Below are 20,247 nucleotides of genomic sequence, written 5' to 3' on the forward strand. Positions count from 1 at the left end.
TGGTCTATATATTAAATTTAGATTTTGATGAGTGGAACAATAATGGTATTCATGACTTTTCCATTCGAGACCATCTAGGGTTCCGAAACCGCTGCGTGCCTATGAATTCTATGAAAATTCAAAATTCAGTGGTTCAAACTTTTCCAAATGAAAATTTGACCATTGGACAAAATGTAGAACTTGATGAGTGTATCAAACTTTGTATTCATGACTTTTCCATTTGGGACAATCTAGGGTTCGGTCAAAGGGTGTTTTTGTAAAAACCAATGCTTTGACTTTGGTCAAACTTGATCAAATGGCCCATTTAATGACTTCACATGAAAAAATTTTGAATACAAAGTTGTTAGAGATCATCAAAATCTACATTTTATATATTGACCATTTTTCCATTTGGATAAATTTGAGCCAATCCTAAGCACATTTGTTCAAAATCCAAGACGGGTTTTGGTCAAATGACAAACTAAATTACTTAAACTGAAAAAATTTTGAATACCAAGTTGTTAGATATCATCAAGATCTAAACTTTTTATATACACAATTTTTCCATTTGAGAAAGTTTAAGTTAACAATACCCACCAATTCTTAAATCTCACACAAACTATATGAAACTATATGTGTCAATTGTGGATTTTCAACTACACCTTCCCAAAACTTTGTCAAATGCAAAAATGGTCTATATATTAAATGTATATTTTGATGAGTGTAACAATATTGGTATTCATGGCTTTTCCATTCGAGACCATCTAGGGTTCCGAAACCGCTGCGTGGCTATGAATTCTATGAAAATTCAAAATTCAGTGGTTCAAACTTTTCCAAATAAAAAGTTGACCATTAGACAAAATGTAGAACTTAATGAGTGTAGCAAACTTTGTATTCATGACTTTTCCATTTGGGACAATCTAGGGTTCGGTCAAAGGGTGTTTTTGTAAAAACCAATGCTTTGACTTTGGTCAAACTTGATCAAATGGCCCATTTGATGACTTCACATGAAAAACTTTTAAATAAAAAGTTGTTAGAGATCATCAAGATATACATTTGATATATTGACCATTTTTCCATTTGGATAAATTTGAGCCAATCCTAAGCACATTTGTTCAAAATCCAAGACGGGTTTTGGTCAAACTTGGTCAAATGACAAACTAAATTACTTCAAATGAAAAAATTTTGAATACCAAGTTGTTAGATATCATCAAGATCTAAACTTTTTATATACACAATTTTTCCATTTGAGAAAGTTTAAGTTAACAATACCCACCAATTCTTAAATCTCACACAAACTATATGAAACTATATGTGTCAATTGTGGATTTTCAACTACACCTTCCCAAAACTTTGTCAAATGCAAAAATGGTCTATATTTAAATGTAGATTTTGATGAGTGGAACAATATTGGTATTCATGACTTTTCCATTCGAGACCATCTAAGGTTCCGAAACCGCTGCGTGGCTATGAATTCTATGAAAATTCAAAATTCAGTGGTTCAAACTTTTCCAAATGAAAAGTTGACCATTAGACAAAATGTAGAACTTGATGAGTGTAGCAAACTTTGTATTCATGACTTTTCCATTTGGGATAATCTAGGGTTCGGTCAAAGGGTGTGTTCATTAAGATATATATTTTTATATGATTTTTTATTTGATGAAAACTATACCCAACTAGCATTCCTTATAATAAATAACAAAAACGTCAATATAATGTGAAAATAAATTTCGAGTTGATTGGATATAGTTTTTGTAAATTTATTGGAATAATATATTTTTACATTAACAAAATACTAAACAATTCTTATAAAATCATTGCAAATTATAAAAATATAATAAGATATTTAAGGTTAAAAATTTTCATGTGTACATTAAAAAATTACAATATATGTCACTGTTTAAAAAATATTATGCAAAATATTTAATTTACTATACAATTTATAATATAAACTGTACATATAAACAATTGAAAAACCCTAAACTAAAAAACAGGGCCTTTAGCACCGGCCCATAGTGGGAACCGGTGCTAAAGGGTCCGCCCCTATATAAGCGAGCAGTTGCCCTGGATCCGTAGTTCCTTCGTCTTCGTCTTCGTCTCCAGCGCCGCCGGGTTCATCTTCGCCGCCGTCGTTTCGACTCCCTCGCCGCCGCGACCGTCTCCACCAGCGCTGCCGCGACCCTCCACCAGCGCCGCCGCGGCCATCCGCCACTGCCGCCGCCGCGGCCATCCACCAGCGCCGCCGCAGCGGGCCACCAGCTAGAGCGCGCGCGCGGGCCACAACTTCTCCACGTCGATCTCAAGAACTCTGGCGTCTCCTCGCTCCTATGTAGATCAATCGAACTTCGGCTAAATAATCTGCAAAATGAATGAATTGTTGTGATATATATATGTATATATATAATAAATGTATATAATATATATATATATATATATATGTATATATATATATATATGTACATTTGTATATATTGTGTTTTGAATTGTTATGATATTGTTTGTACTATTATTCTAGTATATTATGAATTATAGTGTTTTAGTATATTATGAATTCTAGTGTTATTGTTAGTATTATTTTTTTAGTATATTATTCTAGTATATTAGTAATTCTAGTGTTTTGTATATTTTAGGGTTTGTACTATTATTCTATTATTTTTAGTATATTATTCTAGTATATTAGTAATTCTAGTGTTTTGTATATTTTATTGTTTGTACTATTATTCTATTATTTTTAGTATATTATTCCAGTATATTATTAATTCTAGTGTTTTGTATATATATTATTGTTTGTACTATTATTCATGTATTATTTCAAGTATATTTTTCTAGTATATTATTAATTCTAGTGTTTTGTATATATTATTGTTTGTACTATTATTCTAGTATTATTTTTAGTATATTTTTCTAGTATATTAGTAATTCTAGTGTTTTGTATATGTTATTGATTGTACTATTATTCTAGTATATTATGAATTCTAGTGTTTTAGTATATTATGAATTCTAGTGTTATTGTTAGTATTATTTTTTAGTATATTATTCTAGTATATTAGTAATTCTAGTGTTTTGTATATTTTAGGGTTTGTACTATTATTCTATTATTTTTAGTATATTATTCTAGTATATTAGTAATTCTAGTGTTTTGTATATTTTAGGGTTTGTACTATTATTCTATTATTTTTAGTATATTATTCTAGTATATTAGTAATTCTAGTGTTTTGTATATTTTATTATTTGTACTATTATTCTATTATTTTTAGTATATTATTCCAGTATATTATTAATTCTAGTGTTTTGTATATATATTATTGTTTGTACTATTATTCTCGTATTGTTTGTTTAGTATATTATTCTAGTATATTATGAATTCTAGTGTTATTGTTAGTATTATTTTTTTAGTATATTATTCTAGTGTATTTCTTATCTTATATAGAATATATATATGTATGGTTGCAGACATAGAAATGGCTGACCGTGCTCATGATGATCATGATTATATGGAAGATGCCATTCAAAATATAATCGACGACGGTAGTCAGTACTTTATTGATTACCACGAGATCATGCAAGTCAATCCTACTGAGCAACAAGAGGGCAATGCCCCTGAACAACAAGAGGGCAATGCGCCTGAGCAACAACTTGTCGTGCAACAAGAAGAAAATACTGGCGAGGTATGTAAATGTAAACATATATAATTAATGCATCTCTTACATTAGGTTTTAGACTTACTTGGTTATTAATTTAGTATTTTTGTTTCTATATCTACGTGTAGCCTTCTGGATCGACCTCTACGGAGAGAAGCGTACCTCCACGAGGGCCAAAGAAGCTGTTGGAGGGCCGCTATGTAATCTCTGAGTTTGAGATAGCTACAGGCAGACCACTTGGTGAACATGCAAATAAATATGTTAGTCACTGTGGATATCTTGTGAGAGATCAAATACCGATCAGTGCTCGTGAATGGAGAGAGAAGCGAGGTGCTCGTGAGATCAGTTTTGTCTCTGATCGTGACAAGGAGTTAGTTTGGAAAGCCGTCACAGACGTTTTCACCTTCGACACCAACGGTGAAGAGTTGAAGGTGCGAATTTATGACTGGACTATGAAGAAGATGGTAGTACTCTTCCAGAATTGGAAGAAGACTTTGTACAATAAATATGTCAAGAAAAACGAGACTCTAAATTTCAACCTCAAGCAATATGTAAAGCTGAGGGCCTTCCGGGATGACTTTGTGCAGTACAAAACATCAGAAGAGGGCGAGGAACGAGCCAATAGAAACAAAGAGATTGCAAGTAAAAAGACATACCACCATCATATGGGATCAGGTGGTTATAAGAGTGTTGTTCCCAAGTGGGACCGAATGGAATAGGAATGCTTGCTAGGGGGTCACACCCGAGACAATAGCAAAGAATTGGAGCGAGCGCTCCAAGCATTGGTTCTACGGTCATAGGGGAAGCGTGGACCCAGACACCGGGGCGCTAGTTTGGGGCCAAGAAATATCTAGAGCAGCAGAGAGACTAGTCCGTGTACGAGAGGCAGTTCAGTCTGGTGAGTTCAGGCCTAACAGGGAGAAGGATGAACTCACCTATGCGCTTGAAAATCCTGAGCACGGTGGGCGTACGAGAGGCTATGGGGCAGTTCCGTGGCTGCAGTCATTCCAAGCCGATCAAGATACGTACAGAAGCCGCCAGAGAAAGAAGGATGAGGAGGCAGAGCGGATCCGCCGCCTGGAAGATTTTGTTCTGCAGTCAGAAGAGCGCGAGAAAGCTCGTGAAGAATGGATGCAGGTAGAGATTCAAAGGCAAGTGCAAGCAGCACTTAGTCAAATGACGAAAGGGCAAGGTACATCACAGCCTGAGGTCAACGTTAGCCCCAAGGCCAGTTGAAAAGCAGCTGCGCATCCACGGAAGTACCAACCATTCAGGATGGCACGAAGCTACACTTTCCCGTGGATGATGTCACAGAGGCTTTTACTACATGTGAGCTGCATGTACCAGATGGGAATGCAACAAAAAAGGTGGCTATCGCTGTTGTCAACCCTATCGACCGAACGAGAACTCCAAGAATCCATAATCGACCAGTACCTGGTGGATATGCTAGCGTCTCGGTTGATAGGGTTGAGAAAAGTTGTGGCAATGTGCCTCTAAACATAGAAGGGGGAGACGGAGAGAAGACCTTAGGTGAAGCTGAGAAGACATTTATTTGTTGGCGCAAGCGCTTCATAATTATTCCTCAACATAGGTTTGTGTGTGATTTTACTTCTTATATTATTTATTATGTATTGAAATTAAAAAAAGTTTGCTCACAAAACTTGTAATTGTTTTCTTTGCAGGGACTCCTACAACCTAAGTCCAGTTCTCTCCCCAGCGCATCATAGTGCTGCGGGCGGTGACAATGCTGGATCTCCTCCAACACCTGCGGCGGCCACACCGACCCCGCCACCGCCTCCACCACGGTCTCCACCTCCTCCACCGAGGTCTCCAACTCCTCCACCGCGTTCTCCAACGCCGAAAAGATCGGCCCCACCACCTCCACCGCCTGCACCGCCCTCTCCAAAGAGTGCACGGTCGGTCCCCTCGCCTCCAAAGCGAGGTAGTCAGAAGCGGTCCGCCCAAGAACGACCAAAGTCATCGGTCCCACCTCCAAAGAAGGCTGCCTCAGCAAAGAGAGCTAAGACGCCAGAAAAATTACCTTACGAAAAGAGTGAAGAGGAGGTAATTGCTGCATCCAAAGCTGAGGTGCAACAATTTTTTGATAAATTGAAGGAGGATAGAAAAAAACGGCTTAACCCAGAAAAGCCGTACTTTTATGTAAAGCCATCGGAACTGAGGCAGAAGGTGGCGGACCATCAAAAGAAGCAACGCGAAGCTCAGAAAAAGCCAACACTTTCGGACTATGAGCGGTCTCTGGTCAAGTCTTCACAGCCTAAGAAGAGAGTAGGAAAGGGGTCCCACAGCTCGGAGAAGTATCAAAACCGGTGCCCCCTTTGATTGTGCCAAATCAATACGGCTCAAATGAAGACTTGATGCCAAAGAAATCCTTAGCTTTGTCTGAGCTAGACTCGCTTGAGCGTTACTTTGGACAGAGCGGTTTAAATATGGCAGAAATTGCCGCCATTCTTGGATGCCAAACATTTGAAAAAGCTGAGGTAGTTGATCAATGGAGGGTAAGATATGAACCGGGCAGGAGTCTATTCGACCCTCAGCGTTTACATAAGCTCGACACACAAATGTTTGCAATAAACAAATGGTGCATTGAGGCGTCTAAAAGGGGAGAGAATTGGATTTCTGTTCGTATTAGACAACATCACTACTTCAGTGGAGATGATCTCATATATGTACAGTTCGAAGAATTGCACCAATTATGTCACCTCGACGCTCTCGACAAATCTCTTGTGAGCTGCTTTTGTCTGTAAGTATTTTATTTTTTTTATTATACTTCTAACTTTTTTAATTACATGTATATATTCCTTACACACTTAGGATTTGTATGTATATATGCAGGCACCAAATGAGAGAGCTCAGAATAAGAAATGACAATAGTATTGGGTTCGTTGATCTTTATATTGTTTTCAAGGCTCCGCAGGCAGTGTGGGCAGCAGCTCATGAGACAGAAGCCTGCACCAATCTTATGAGGTTCTTTGTGAACCAAAAAGAAAAACAAAAAATACTCTTCCCCTTCAACTTCGAGTGAGTTATATAGTTATTAAGTGCATGCTTATTTTATTTTACATTATAGGACTGACTATATATATGTGTGTAAACAGCTTTCACTGGATACTCATGGTCATTGAAATTCTCAAGAATCGGTTGATAATCTTTGACTCAATGAGAAAACCACAAGAAAATTATCAACAAATGGTAAACATTATTCAAAGATACGTAATGTCGATCTCAGCTAGAAGAATATCATAATATGACTCTGTAATTATTAGTTCACGATCCACAATGGCTGTGTGTAGGGTTTGGGAAAGATTCATTGACCGTGAACATCTCAGTGGATGTAAAGCGCCGCTTAACATAATTCCACAAGTAAGTTCTACTAGCTAGCAAACTTTCGCTAACTTTTAGCCTTCTTATTGTCGTGGTCGTGAATATTTTTTATATATATATCGTACAGTGGTGTTTAAGACAAGAAGAGGGAAACAATCTATGTGCATATTACGTGTGCAAATTCATGATGGCACAAGTCAATCAAACACCCACAGAGACGCTCAGAGTACGTTACATGTCTCTTTTCATTATCTCCTGAATTATATTGAATAACTTAGATAACTAATACTTTTTTTATTTATTTCAAATTAAAGACGAAATGGTTGAGAGAAAAGGTCCTACAAAAAGACCGAATCAAAGCTATCCAAGAGACGATAGCAGGATTTCTCCGCGAGCAAGTGATCAATCCAAACGGCGAGTTTCACTTCAATGGCAACGAAACTCTTATTCCAAACATCGATGATCATTTGTATCGTTTGTAGACATTGGGAGAAAAAACTCTATGTATATATGTGTTACGAATTTTGTACATATAAAACTATATATATATATAAAGCTTTTTACATATCTATTTAATTTTTTATGTGGCCTATTCATTTTATTATAGGCAAAGCTTAATTATTAAGCTAAGTCTATAATTTTCATTTATATATGCTTAATATGAGTGTAATATAAATATATTATTGTATCAGCAAAAACTTGTATTGAAAAACCTATTATTATATATTATATAAAAACAATAAACAGAACCGAAGAAGTGAAAAAAAAAGAAAACCTTTAACACCAGTTGGTAATACCAACCGGGGGTCCTGCAACGTGGCAGCCCTGGCAGGACCCTTTAACACCGGTTGATATTACCAATCGGTGTTAAAGAGAGGGCTTTAGCCCCGGTTACCCGAACCGGGACTAAAGGGTGGGCCTTTAGTCCCGGAAGGGCAGCACCGGCTCGGGAACCGGGGCAACAGGCCCTTCCCGACCGGTGCTAATGCCCGAACGTGTGGCAGTGGGTTATAGTAAATGAACTTATCTGTTTTATATAAATAATGCTCAATCTATCTCAAATTATAAAACATTTGACTTTTTCAACACTAAGTTTAACCACTCGTCTTATTCAAAAGAATTTGCAAAATATCACTTCTTTTGTCGTGGCTTGGTTTATTAATAATAGTTATTCAAGAATGACTTGAATTTAGTTATGTTTATATAAATTTTTTGAGTGGTCAAATTTGAGGTCAAAAAAGTCAAATGTTTATATGGGATGGAGGGAGTAATGAATTAGTGTAAGGAATAAACAAGCTGATCTAAATTGGTTTCACATATTTTATATAGATTCAAATTAAACGTAGACTTTGTTTTGCTTAAATGTGTGGCTTATGCTGATTTATTGTAAAAGAAAATCGTTGAAAAGTACTGCTCAGGTAGTTCAAGCGAACAGGGACTTTATAATAATGAGTTATAGTATATTTGATTTTAAGCTTAAACCAAATTGGTTTTTCTAACCAACGAATTTTATATTAGGACAATTGTTATGCCTGATGGTTGTTTTTACCGCCTCTAGCAATCGATTTTCCCGCTGCCTCTGCCGCCGCCTAGGTACCGCCCGCCTATCGTCGGTGCCTGGAACCCGCGTGAGGCGGCCATACCCGGGGATACGGTGTCTCCGAGTCCATGGCGGTGTGAAGGGCAGCCGCAGCGGCTTCGCTGTTGGCAGGCCAAGCAGTTCCGCCGCCGCTTATGTACCGCCTGGGGACGGCGCCCTACCCCCACCACCTGGCCACCAGGGAAGCGGTGACTCATGGCGTATCCGGGTCCACGGCGGCGCGAAGGGCAGCTGCAGCAGCGGCTTCGCTAGTGGTGGGCTAAGCTAGGACCCGGCCCTCTCCGTACGTCATCATGCTTACGTGGCTCCCTCAAGGGAAGGTAAGGGAAGGGTAAGGCCTTTCACCTAAAAAAACCAAAACTTTTTAAGATTTTCTGTCACATCAAATCTTACGCCACATGCATGCAAAATTAAATATATATAGATAAAAACAAAAAATAATTGCACAGTTTGTCTGTAAATCGCGAGATGAATCTTTGGAGCATATTACTTTATGATTGGACAATGCTTGTCAAATACGAGTAAAAATGAAAGTGCTACAGTGTCAAAATCCAAAAACTTTTTGGATCTAAACAAGGCCTAAGGTTCGGGAGGGTGGGTCCCACCGGAAATTGTAAACAACTTATAATTTGTTCTGAAATTTATGAATAATTTGACATATATTTATGTTATATTTGCAACCCATTAAAATAAGTTGAATTTTTTTACTAAAAATTTTGGCATATATTTCTTTGGGATATGTAATCCATGGAAAATGAAGTTGTGTCGTCAGAAATTATATCACTCTAGAAGAGCTAGAGCCGGAGCTGGAGATGAGCCCTGCCAAATAGGTCCATAGTAACAAAAGGTGCAAATATGGCTCCGTTGGCTTGTTCGCTTATCTTATAAGCCGTACTTTTTTTGCAGTTAGCGGTGCTTTTCTCTCACAATAATTCAGCAAACAGTACTTTGAACCATGGCTTTTCAGACAAGCAAATGTAGCAAAAAGACAGTGTAAACCCCATGGTTATGGGATTCAGCCTAAATTAACAGAGTTTAGGTGAAATTCACCCGTTTTGGTGAGGTCCAAAACAACAACAAAAAATTGAGTTCATTCGATTTTTCACTTAAGTCTAGAGATCAAACATGCCTACAAGTTTTAATTTCAATATAGAACTAGGAGGATTCTCGCGCTTTGTCGTGGCTATGAAGAAGGAATATAAATATGTTACAATGCTAATCACTAAGAATCTATAATATAGTGTTGATAATGTAGCAATATATGTTAATAAATGATGTGGTTTGCTAATATGAATAGCTTGAATGAAGACATAATGACATGGGTTAGTTGGATATGTTAATGGATCTGATGTGGACACAATGCATGGTAAGATAGTTGAATGTGCTAGTAACATATTTTAGTAGATGTTGATGTGAACAATTTACATGACAAGAGAAATAGCTAGTGGGGTTTATCTTTATAAGAGTATCTTCAACTGTTTGGCAAAATTTGTTTTCAAATCTTATTGTTTACTAACTCCCAAAATAATATAGAGAGAAAAAAACGCATCTCTAACAGTTTGGCAAAATTCGTTTAAAAAAACCTAAAAACCCACTAACGAAACGAAGAGCCCCACTAGGTGAATGAAAAACCCCGCTAAACGAACGAAGAGCCCTATTAAGCATGAGACCGATGCCAAGCGCGGAGTCCACACGTATATTTGCGCGCTAAACAACGAGATATGTAAGTTGGAAAAGATGGAGAATTGAAATATCAAACTCCTATAGAGGGTTTTTTTATTTTGTTAAAAGAATTATAGATAGAAATCTTCATCTCCATGCTTTTTGATCAAATTTTGTCTAAAATCCCGTCAAATATTAGTTAAAATCTGAATAGTTTGACCGGTCAAAAGATTTAATCCCTATCCAAAAGTACCGAAGTTTCCAGAACCTTGGTAAATACATAGACAAAAAAAATATCTGAGAGGGCAAAAAATTCGGTTGTTGCAGAGAAAGATTCTATATTAACCCCGTTCCCCCAGTCCTCCCACGCCAAACTGCTCATCCCCTTCTGCTCCCCTTCTTGTCCCACAAGACACACACAATTCCGTCCCGCTCCCGCTCCCCGAGCCACCCCGTCCCGCTCCACGCCCGCCGCCCGCCGCCCGCCATTTCCGTTAGATGGACGATGATGCCGCCCATCAAGTTGGGGAGGATGTGCCCGTCGCTCCTGTTGCAGCGGCTGTCGGGGACGCGCCCAAATCGCCTACGGCGCTGTACAACCAGGCCGTCCGTTCCGCGTTCGAGGCAGCACCGAAGGGGAGATACCCGTGCCTTGCCTGCCTTCTCTTGGCATTCGAGAAGGGCAACGTTGGCGGTGTTGGCTGCTTCGCCCCAGGCAGTATGCCGTCGCACTACCAGGCTGTGCATCGGCCGCTGTCCCGGGAGCATAACAACCAATGCTTCCTATGCCCCCGGTGCGGGAATCGCTTCGATTCAGTTGGGGAGCGTCAGCGTCACCAGGCGATGCTCCGACATTAGGAGCGCAGATGTGGGGAAGTGTGCCGCGGCGACGCCTCACTTCCGCGACGCGCCCCCTCGCCTCGGTGCCTTGGCTTGGTGATGGAGATCCGACAGAGTGGGATGAAGAGGCGACGACCGCGACACCGATCCTCACCGCGCCGCTGCTCGAGGCGGAGACGAAGAAGTGCTCCAAGAAGACGGTGGTGGAGGGGGCGAAGTTCCTGCAGGCCGCCAAGTACTACTTCAACCAGATAGCGGCTCAGAAGCGCGCGCGCCTCCGCGTCGCCTGCGACGCGCTCGCCGCGACCCGACCCCTCACCTCGGTGCCTTCGCTCGGTGAGGCGACGCCAGCCACTTCAATGGGATACCCGCTCAGAAGCACTGGACCGGCCTCAAGCTCGGTAATGTCGCTTGCCCAATGCCCACCCCTCTCCTCTTCTCGATATCTCGTTCGTTCGATGATCTGCCCCCGTGATTTCTTCTGGTTCGTAGCTGTTTGGCGAAATACTACTTGCGTTGCGTGTTCTGCCTGCGGCCTCCCTGTTTGCGAAAAATTTGTTGTGTGCGTGTAGTTCCAGTAACTTGTACCTGGTAGGCGTTCAATCAGTCTCGTGATCAGGGTTTTCGTTATTGTGATGCCGTGCTAGTTTTGTTTTTGGGTTTGGAATGGAGTTATTCGTTAGATTGAATACAAGGCCTGTGTTGTTGCTGTATGCATATTGCTGTCCTTGAATTTAATGGAGTTCTAGCTCTCTAGTAGTGCACTGATTTACTTCATGTAATCTCTCTATCTGTATTCTGTCTGCGATTATGCCATATTTCTGTTTTTTCTACTTCGTAGCAGTACTGCATATATGGCCTATAATGAGAAGCTACTTGCATATAGAGGGAAAAAAAATACTGAATGCAGTAGGATCTGATGTTGATCCATCGCTAGTACAAGCATGTCACCATTTTTTGTAATGTTGTTTTTTTTGGTAAGCGATCAGAAACTCGTAGTGTTCTCTCGTGATCATAAATTGCTGGATGTTGTTGGCACTTGGCAATGGCAGTAGAATTTATTGTTCCAGGTTCTGTTACTGCTTGTTATTTCACAATCTCTTCTGCCTGTGCCATGTTGTAGGAGCCGGAGATGCTGACGTTCCTGGAGACCGCAAAAGACTACTTCAAACCAGCTCAAGGAGATCTGCACAACAAGCACTGGATCTGCCTCAAGAACTCCTTCAACAACGGGAAATGCGGCTCGGTAATGTCTCTTGCGCCCACCCCTCTCCTCTTCTCTCGATATCCCGTTCGTTCTATGATGTGCGTGCATGATTTCTACTACTTGGTGATTTGGTAGTGTACTACTTTGCTTGTTGTGCCTCTGGCCTGCCAGGTTGGGACAAATTCGTTGTGTGTGTAGTTGCGGTAGCTTGTACCTGGTATAGGATCAGCTTTTCTGTTCGAATGGAGTTATTCGTTGGATTGAATGCATCACTAGTGCCAGCATGGTACCAGTTAGTTACTTTCACTAAGTGATCGGAAACTCCTCATGTTGTCAACCGTTCAGAGATTGCTGGATTGGTAGTAGCATTTATTTTGCTAGCTAATCAATTGGTTTTGTGCTCAGAGCTAAAATCAGGTGCAGATGATTTGAAATGGATAATGAACTTACATGTTTCACTTGTACTGGACACCTGGACCAACCTCCAGCAAATGCACAATAACATTAACTGTCCTTGTCATAGAGTAACTGGGCAGTCTTAGTTGCATTTAACTTTATCTACTGTGGTTTCCATGTTAGTGGTGTTTTGGTGCTCTCTGTTTCGGTGTAAATTGTTAGGATTTGTGATGGTAGTACTCTTGTGGTTTGGATTTGAGTAGCTAATAAAGTTGTTACTACTTATATTATGCATTGTCTGTAGATATGGTTTGCATTGTGCTGTGTCAATCCTATCTACATGTTGGATGGTGATGGTAGTCTCAGAAATTGCTAGATGTTGTTGGCAATGGCAGTAGAATTTATTGTTCCAGGTTCTGTTATTACTTAATAGACATCATTTTTATTGAGCTGCTTCCCTATCTCTTCTGCATGTACCATGTTGTAGGCGCCAGAGGTGCAGGAAAAATGCTACAAGAAGACGGTGGGGGAGAAAGCTACTGCATTAACCAGTTGTTGCCCATGTAAAAGCACTGGATCAGCCTCAAGAACTACTTCAACAGGAAGTGCGGCTTGGTAATGTCTCTTGTGCACATCCATCTCTTCTCGATATCCCGTTCGTTCTATGATGTGCATGCATGGTTTCTACTGCTTGGGGATTTCTTCTGGTACTTAGCTATTTGTTGGTGTACTACTTTGCTTGTTGTGCCTCCGGCCTGCCTGGTTGGGAGTTGAGACATATTGTTGTGTGCAACTAGTTGTGGTAACTTGTACCTGGTAAGATCAGAATGCTAGTATTTGTTTTTTCAGTTTTCTTTTCTGTGCGAATGGAGTTATTCATTGGATTGAATCATCGCTAGTGCCAGCATAGTATCAGTTAGTGGTGTTATTTTCGCTAAGTGATCAGAAACTCGTCATGTTGTCAACCGATCAGAGATTGCTTTATTGGCAGTAGCATTTATTTTGCTCGTTTTCTCCTAATCGCGAATGGATGATGGTGAATAGGCAATTTAGCATGTTCTGATGTTCAAATCCTTTCTGTAGTTTTAGCAAACATGGTGATCCATGCTGTTCTGTTGGAATACATTTCTGGTAGTATTGTAGTAGCCAGTTTATTGGATGGTGATGGTAGTGTTTTTTTTTCCTCGTTTTCTTTTGGGCTTGAATTGAACTGATCATGGCATAATGGAGAATAGGAGATTTAGCAAGTCTGTGTTTAAGTCTGTCTGTTCAATAAACATGGTGGTGTTATTGTTTTTTTTTTGGGCAAGCCTGTGTGAATAAGTTCCTGTTTATGCCGTTGGGATCCATCTCGGGCAATAGTGTAGCAACAGTCTAGTGATTTGGCTACTAGTCATGCTAGCTGTTCGGCAAGCATTCTAGCTAATCTGTTACTGCTTCTTATGCATTTTTCTAATAGTCATCATTTTTATTGAGATATGATGCTTCCCTAATTATGATTATGACGTGTTTCAAGGCTAATCTCATCTGCCTGTGCCATGCTGCCATGTTGTAGGTGTTCGGCTAGCAGAAGGTCGAGCCTGCGGCGAAGCCTGCGACAACAGGATAAATGAGGGGATTCTGATCGTTGTCTTGCAAAGCAGTTTAATCGCACTGAAGGTGTTATGTCTGATCACTGTGGGGAAACAAAATGTAAATAATCTTTGGGTGTTCTACGGTGAACCCTTGAGACTTCTTTGGTCTCCCCAGAAACTAGTATCATAGTATGTCATGGTAGTGGTTTGGGAATGGTTAGCCCAGTAATTCGTCACGAGCACTCAGTGCTGATCGGCTTCAAGTTCGTTGAATGTGAACCTCAATCTGTGCCTTAAATCGAATCGTCACCCAAGCTATTTGCCATGAGTTCGTGCTTCTGGTTACTTTGAATTGATGTTCATTGCCTGTGTTCCATCTTTCCATTGAGCTGTTATGATCCTTAGATTAGATTCCAAATGACTGAGTGTTTTTCCTATTATGATTGTTGAATTGAATGAGGATTAGCAGTTCAGCACTGGCCGGCTCGATCGCTCCATCATCTGGTACGGTTCTGCAAGTCTACCGTAGCAACAGTTCCTTTGCCTGACTTTCTTTTACCCTGGAGTGTGAATATTCAGCAGACAATCAGTTTTGCAGTAACCATCAGTTGCGTCACCGCTGGGTTGATGCCGTTGATGCAACTGCTAACAAACCTGCAGCAGCATTAGCTTGAGAGCCTGGAGCAGCAACACAAAGCCATCTGGAAAAAGCAGCAGCCGTACGTGTGACAGCAGCAGTACAAACGCCACCCCTGCTTCGATCAGTACGGGAGAGGAAGAGGAGCACGCACCACTTTTGCCACGGCTTTATTTACTTGGGAATTTTTTTGCAAAATTGCTATAGTAACTTTTTTGTTTGTATGTAACAAATATTGTCCAACCATAAACTAACTAGGCTCAAAAGATTCGTCTCGTAAATTTCGACCAAACTATACAATTAGTTTTTATTTTCGTCTATATTTAGTCGTCTCGTCTCGCTGTGCACGCGCATCTGCGACCGTCGAGGGAAATTGGCTGCAGATGGACCTGCCACGAGCCCACGAGCCGCCGCAAACGAATGTATAGCCCACGAGTCGTTGCGTTGCAGCAAGGAATGTATTGTAGAGTAGTGCGTGACGTCATCTCTCCTTCTTTCCCACGCTCCAAGAAAGAAAACCAGAGACCGCCTTCCCCAAATCCGTTTCTTTTCCCCGCCGCAAGAAAGGATATATAGATAAGATTTAGAAATCGTTTAGGTTAGCAACATGGTCTCTAAAAACACAATTTTGATCTCTTATTTTTATAAAAATATTTTTTAAAAAATAATATATGTATATTTTTATGAAAGTATTTTTCAAGACAAATCTATTCATATAATTTTCATATTTGCAAACTCAACAATTTAAAAGTTATTTATAATTTATATTTCTAATGTTTGGTACAAAGCTTGTCCAAAACGACTTCTAAATCCTATATGAAGGGAGTACATAGAACAAGAAGATGCACCTTGAGGGCTCCTCTCTTTTCGCGCTTAGCACCATATCTTTTGTTTAAGCCACCGACACGAGTATGTCGGGCATATATTAATTGACAAAAAGCAATTAGAATAAATAAAGAAATAAAAAAGAACAACCTCATGATGGAGGTGACAACAAAACTACCGCCACAAGAAACACAATAACCACGATCCTTGGAAGTAACAGCATTCAAATGTCACTTTGTACGCCAAAGAGAACAAATGATGTAAACTAGCAGGGGGAGTATGTTTTCCACACTGATGCCTCCAATGATGGGAACGACGTCCATAGATGCTGTCAACGCCAAAAGGAGAACCAAGATTTTTAAACCAAACTCCTAGAGAGTAAGGAGCCTCACGAGTTATGACAATACCTCCAATGAAGAACGTGCTACCAAAGGCGCCACCATTGTCGGCCAAGGCCAAGGGTCTAGTAAGGTCGTCGCTCGATAACCCCCGACATCCAAGCCCAAACCAATCACATCGTGGACGACCGTAGCCAACCGCCACCAGCAACTAATCGCTGTGGCACCAACAAGGTTAGACACAGAGGATAGTTGCCACTACTGCATCGATGCTGCACCTCTAACACAGTTCAACTTGGTGCAATGCCGGTAATTAGAACCGTTGTCAATCTGTCCCTCTCTAGCCACCACAGAGTGCTCCAGCATGCAACGATGAAACCCTTGTGGAGCAGTACCTTGAAGGGCTGCACCACCTCCGCCAATAGGCCAGTCCACTACCACCCAAGCATCAACACCACCATACACCCATCATGCCAATCATGGGCCGCTGCCAACGTCGTTGGGAGTTTGAGTCTACATCGAACACCACAAACGTGTCCTAGGTGGCCTTGCCTTAGTTTCTACGGGCGTGAGCACGGCCGCCACGGGCAACACCGTGGCAAGCTCTACATCGCTTCTCCGTGCCACTGTGCCCGCAAGGACGCCACCGCACCGTGCACACAGACTGGTAGTTCCCTAGGGCCGCTGGAGATCTACCAGCCTAGACTGGCACTGTTGTAGACACCTTGCCATCCACCTCTATGCTTAGCGCACATATTGGGGTAATTATAAGCCCCTAACCAAATAGAGACATTGGTCCCTTTGGTGGGCTCTCTGCGCACCAACCAGACCAGACTCTAGAGGGTGGTCTAGACCATTCTTCCTAGGTTTGGTTCCTCCAACGGTCACTGGCAGCTGATCGTTGAATGGCCATTACGTGCGCCTATAGTGGCTAACAATGGGGCCAGCTTGCAGGATCAGACCACTAATGGTCCGGAGCCCCTAGACCGGACTTGGTCTGAAGCATTACGCGCTCTCTAGAACCGCTCTAGATGCCTCCACAGAAAGATTGTCGTTGGTCTAGTTGGTCCGGTCCCTAGTGCATCTAGGTCCAGACTTCAGAGCTCCTCGCGATGCTCCATCTCTTCATTTCTTCACTACCTTTGTATCCGACTTGGATGCATCCTTCATGTTTGAACTTTCATGATATTTTGAGTCTTCTACTTAGCTTCTAATGCCTTGCTTGAGGTGTTGATTATCCGATCACCTCGTCACCTTTGTCTAAGCCACATTTGTACTCTATTGGATTAACAAACAAACTCGCAAATTCATTAGTCATATTTGGTTGTGTTGATCATCAAACACCAAAATCCAACTTAATGGACCAAGGTCCATTTTCCTTACAGCCTTGTCCTCGTCATAGATGAACTCAACAATTAAGGTGGCGAGGTCCTCCTCGCCGACGACCTTGTAGGCATACAAAACGGTTGGTTGTTCTTGACGATGTCGACCTGGCCAACAAGGCCGTTGAAGGATGTCATGGGGCGCTTGACGATGTAGCTGAAGGCGGGGTCCTGCATGGTCTCTGCGGCTAGCTGCTCCTTGAACTTGAGCTTGGTGCGCTGGAACTTGAGGAGCGACAATGTCATCGAGGGAGTTGTGGCCATGGATGGGGCTCCAGGACCATGCCACGATGAGCACACAGTGACCCCGACGGAGGAGCCCTCTGATGACTTAGTGGTCAATGTAGCCCATGGAGCCTGGGACGAGGATTGTGGTCTGCGAGACCGGCAGCGTGGAAGGGTTGTGTCGTCGGAGTAGGCTTGGGTGTTGAGGCTGTGGAGGATTCGATCGGGGAATGGGGCCGGGCGACTGGGAAAAGGGTATTTGCACGTGCCTGCGTGTTCGGGACAGGCCAAGTTCCACACTAGCAAGGTGAAGTGGCATGCCATATTAGCAAAAATGACAAGAACGAGGTGAGTTATTATTTTCGGTGGCAATTTGTATTTACCCATGTAATAAAGCTAGTAATTGAAGAGGTGGACTCCATATTTACCCGAACAGGTGGCCTCCCTCTTTGTTCTCGACCTTACCATGAGGTACGTATTTCATAAAGAGTAAATAGAGTTTTCAAACTTTTACAACATGAGGTGGCCGCCCTCTCAATGGCAATTATTTAAAAATCCCTATCAGTAAGCTTCTACTATTTCCGTAGAAGATTTGCAAGTGGCAGCACATCAAGCTTGACCGCGCAGCGAGCATCTTGGAGCGATAAGAGCGGAAGTCGTCGGCACGAGAGGACAGTCGCACAGTGCGCGATCACCATGTGCTCAACTGCTGATCGAGTTCACACTTCACAATATATAGCTAGCTCTCCCTAACCCTGCCCGACGTCCATGGCCGTCGGTTTTGCCGTCGTTGGCCCGGCCCGAAGGCGGCGAGGACGCATTCGTGGCGCTGTCCTGCGTCACGGCGGCCATGGGCGGCGCCATCTTCGGCTACGACATCAGCACGGCGGGCGGCGTGTCGTCTATGGACGCGTTCCTGCGGGAGTTCTTCCCGGACGTGTACCGCCGGATGAAGCGTGCCACAGGCGTCAGCAACTACTGGCACCGGCGCATGACCGTAGCCGGGCCTGAAGAAGAACGCCGGGCCAGGGCCGCACTGCCACAGCCGAAGTCCAGCTTGTGGAATGGGATCGCTAGCATAGCAGGCAGTCGACGTCGATGTCCGTGCACAGCGGGACCTCTGCCGCGTCGGCCGTCGCCGTCGGCACCAGCTCCTCCTCCTCCACCGCCCCGGAGCTCGCGAAATCGACGAACGATCTGAAGTAGGCGTCGTCGATCCGGGCAAATTCCCGGGAGATGAGCTCCACGGCGTACCGCAGAGGCCGGTCCAGCAGCTCTCGAGCCATTGTCGCCGGCCGTGCCCAGAGCACGACGCTGCCGGTGTATCCTCCGGCACCCGTGGTCGTGCACCGGGACAGGGTCGATGGCGACGCCGCGACTGACCTGGCCCCACGCGACCATGAAGTTCCACATGGCAGGACCGTCGGGCACCTTGTGATGCATGGTGAAGCCGAGGACGAGGAAGCCGCACCGCAGCCGCGTGGCCTGGACCAGCAGCAGCTCCTCCACGCCGTCGCAGCTCGGGTACACGCCTTTGCGCCCCGTCGTTCGTAAGCAGCATGACAGTGTACTGCAAGTTCGACAGCCAGCTGCTGACGCTCTTCACGTCGTCGCTCTACATCACCAGCCTCCTCACCGCGGTGCTCTTCGCGTCGTGGCTCACGGCGCGGCGCTGGCGCCGCCCGTCCATGATCCTTGGCGGCGTTGCATACCTCGCCGGCGCTGCGGTCAGTGGCGGCGCCGTGAACGTGTTCATGGCCGTGAACGGCGCTGCAAAAGATCAGAGGAAGAACCGACGCCGTCGACCAAGAGCTGGACGACATCGTCGCAGCCAACAACACCGTAGCGCAGGAGGGCGACAATGACTTGCGACTGATCCTGACGAGCCGGCGGTACCGCCCGCAGCTAGCCATGCATGGCCATCCTGATACCGTCGTTCACGCAGCTGCCGGGGACCAACGCCATCGGGTTCTACGCGCCGGTGTTGCTGCGGAGCATCGGCATGGGCGAGAGCGCGTCCCTCCTCTCCACCATCGTCCTGGTCATCGTCTCCTCCGCCGCGACGTTCACCTCTCCCTGTTCGCGGCCGACCGTTTCGGGAGGCGGACGCTGCTCCTCGCCGGCGGCGCGTAGATGCTCGATCGTCTGCGAGGCGCTCATCGGCGCGATCATGGCGGCCAAGCTCATTCTACAGTTCATTTGAAAGTTCTGTATTTATTGTTTACTGAATGAAATTATTAGCATGTATATATTGTTTCCGGCCGTATTTTATATTATACTAGGAGCATACCCCGCGCGTTGCTGCGGGAATTGCGGATTAATGGATTGCGTAGTACGATGATGTGGACTATACTTATTTTGTCTTGCTGGCGTGGACACTACAATTGTCATATGTGCTATTGGATTTTAATTGTATATATGTGGTAGCACGTTGCATGTTGAGATAAATAGTTATTAAGGTTTTACTTAGTGGATTTTAACTCAATATGGTAGTGCATTGCTTAGGTGGATAGCTTGCATGCTTAGAGAAATACTTAGTGGGGTTTAGGATTATAAGAGTTATAGATATGCAGCTCCGAGTTTCCTCCCCTCTAAACTC

The 20,247-nt window shown here is 43.1% G+C and overlaps 1 protein-coding gene across 1 annotated transcript; it reads left to right on the top strand.

The window, feature by feature from the left end:
- Nucleotides 11,091-14,714, top strand: LOC110435993. The gene is made up of 4 exons (XM_021462128.1): nt 11,091-11,465; nt 12,188-12,310; nt 13,155-13,282; nt 14,223-14,714. The coding sequence occupies exons 1-4, from the start codon at nt 11,091-11,093 to the stop codon at nt 14,278-14,280; spliced, it is 684 nt and encodes a 227-aa protein (XP_021317803.1). The 3' UTR covers nt 14,281-14,714.

This window comes from Sorghum bicolor, chromosome 5 (assembly GCF_000003195.3).
Source record: "Sorghum bicolor cultivar BTx623 chromosome 5, Sorghum_bicolor_NCBIv3, whole genome shotgun sequence".
NCBI lineage: Eukaryota > Viridiplantae > Streptophyta > Magnoliopsida > Poales > Poaceae > Sorghum > Sorghum bicolor.

What these genes read in the sequence shown, in the direction of transcription:
- LOC110435993 (XM_021462128.1), top strand. Translation starts at nt 11,091, where the DNA reads ATGTGGGGAAGTGTGCCGCGGCGACGCCTCACTTCCGCGACGCGCCCC. An exon ending in ACAACGGGAAATGCGGCTCG is followed by an intron (nt 12,311 to 13,154) that starts GTAATGTCTCTT and finishes ACCATGTTGTAG; the next exon opens with GCGCCAGAGGTGCAGGAAAA. An exon ending in TCAACAGGAAGTGCGGCTTG is followed by an intron (nt 13,283 to 14,222) that starts GTAATGTCTCTT and finishes GCCATGTTGTAG; the next exon opens with GTGTTCGGCTAGCAGAAGGT.